General features: G+C 35.7%; 1 protein-coding gene across 1 annotated transcript; it reads right to left on the reverse strand.

Annotated features, from left to right (window-relative positions):
* Positions 1–276: 276 nt before the first annotated feature.
* Positions 277–2028, reverse strand: LOC145029346 (LOB domain-containing protein 1-like). The gene is made up of 2 exons (XM_078977906.1): positions 1655–2028; positions 277–912 (listed from the first exon to the last, which is right to left on the reverse strand). The coding sequence occupies exons 1-2, from the start codon at positions 1982–1984 to the stop codon at positions 586–588; spliced, it is 657 nt and encodes a 218-aa protein (XP_078834032.1). The 5' UTR covers positions 1985–2028; the 3' UTR covers positions 277–585.
* Between the last annotated feature and the right edge of the window lie 222 nt (positions 2029–2250).

Genomic DNA, 2250 nt, shown 5'->3' on the forward strand with positions numbered 1-2250 from the left:
AATATATATATATATATATATATATATATATATTCCCTATCGTTAATTATATATAGTGGTGTACTGTTCTAACGAAAGGATGTGACTGCACCCTTCAAATGACTTTGTTTCCTATTAAGAAGTTCCACATGTTTGAAAAATGCGATGAAAGCCCAACTCCCCCAACTATACAATTGGTTTAGTCATCACCCGGCCATATAGAAAGTCTAAACTTCAAAAGAGTTAAAAGGGTACTTAAGTCAATAACAAGTTTGACAAATTAAGCCAAATGAAGAATTTCATAAATTAGACTTAGATAAAATTAGGTCACCCATAACTTGATTTTAAATCAAGAATTGGCATATTATTAGTACAATGCATGACTCTTTTAATTTCTCTACCCTCTTTGAGTAACTCTTCATTTATTCTTCTATATTCTATACTATTTATGGGATCAGTAAATTGAAGTATAATTAATAACATCTTACAAACTACAGCACTTAATTGATTTCTGTTAACGAATGTTTCGCTTCCTAGATCTCCCTTTCTTTTTCAAGTTCCAACCTTGCTTGATGCCCTCTTGAAGGGGTTAGCTAGTCCCTAGTTTCATATCCAAAGTGGCTCAAATACGTTGGCCAAATTGACATCATCGGGGAAGAAGTTTAGGTTATTTTCATTATACGCAGTTTGGTGTGGTGGTGGTGGTGGTGGCTGATCCATCTCCATGCAAATCAAGGACAACAGATTGGATTGTTGGCATTGCATGTTAAGCACCTCCGCTTGTGCCTTGGCCAACTCCGCTTGGAGATCACTGACTTGTTTTTGGAGCTGGCAAATTGCACCTGCGCACCCATAAACTGGATCTCTCAGCCTTGCATTCGCTTCATATACCATGCTACTAACTGCATCTGCTCTTTGAGATTCTGGAAGTTCCTATATATAATTAACATTGCAATTAGTACACCTCGTTACAATCTTAATTAAAGCTAAACAATATGAATAAAATGAGAAAAATATATATACTGTACTAACGGGGTACACTAATCTTCGTTTCTATTTAGGAATCGCTATTACTAACTACTATCTCTTCGTTTTTTATAATATTACACAAACAAATGTCAACTTTGTGAACCCGTCTTGTTCAAACCAAGGTCCCACAGTACACTCCTTTATAAATTAATACATTTACTTTTAATTTTATAGTATTATAAAGTTTATTATGTTCTGAATTATAACATTTTATGAAATAAAATCGCTTAAGAGACTTTAACGAGTAAATCTTGAAAATGTGTTATTTAACCAATAGATTGAGGATCCAATTTTCTTTTCAGCAAAATACTTAGATTTATGAGTAAATTAAACGTGTGTGAGTCAAAGTTTTGAACTTAGAATAAAATGTATGTTAGGAACATGGGAAAATAAGGCTGGAGTAAAAGGAGAAAAGTCAAAGTCTTGAATTCACACAAAAAAGTTGCGATTTTTCTTGGTTCAAAGAAATAATAATTTGAATAAGAAATAAGCTGCTGTTATTTTGCGGAAACTTTGCAAGAATAAATAATATGATGAAGACGTAAATGAAATCATAGTATCGACTCATATGTCATGATGACAATTAGGTTTTGAGAGCTTGGATTGGAGGGTAAATTCACCGATTGGTAATTATTTTTGGTTTTACCTGCAACAACTTGATGATGTTGCTAGCTCCGAACACTCGGTGGGCGATGGTGAACTTGAGTGGCTCAGTGGGTGGGAAGTATGGTGCCAAGACACATTTATCAACGCATCGTCGCCTGAGAATTTTGCAGGCTGCGCAAGGGCTGAGAACCACCGGATGAGGTGGCGAGGAAGGAGAGGACGGTGGCGGATGAGTCAGGACACTAGTGGGGCTAAGCTGAGGTGAAGTGTTGGTACTAGTTTTGGATGACTGTGAGAAACTTGAAGCTATGGCGGAGGAAATGGCCATGGGTGAAGTAGCGCTGCTACTTCCTTCACCGGAGTATTCCATTTGATTGCTGAAGGTGGAAAAATGCTTTCCTAAAGTTAAAGGATTACGAGGGCTTAGTTTGGTTAAGCAAAATAGGATGGAGAATATATATATAGAACGGAGTAGCTCGTCGAAATGAAGTTCGATGATATCATGCATTTGGTCATTGGTTGAAAATGACGTCATCTACGTTAGATTTTATCTGACTTGTTAGTGAATTATTGAACGGGCTGTAAGCTAACCGGACATATATATATATATATATATATATATATATATATATATAT

This window comes from Lactuca saligna, chromosome 2 (assembly GCF_052625555.1).
Source record: "Lactuca saligna cultivar CGN05327 chromosome 2, ASM5262555v1, whole genome shotgun sequence".
Classification (NCBI taxonomy): Eukaryota; Viridiplantae; Streptophyta; class Magnoliopsida; order Asterales; family Asteraceae; genus Lactuca; species Lactuca saligna.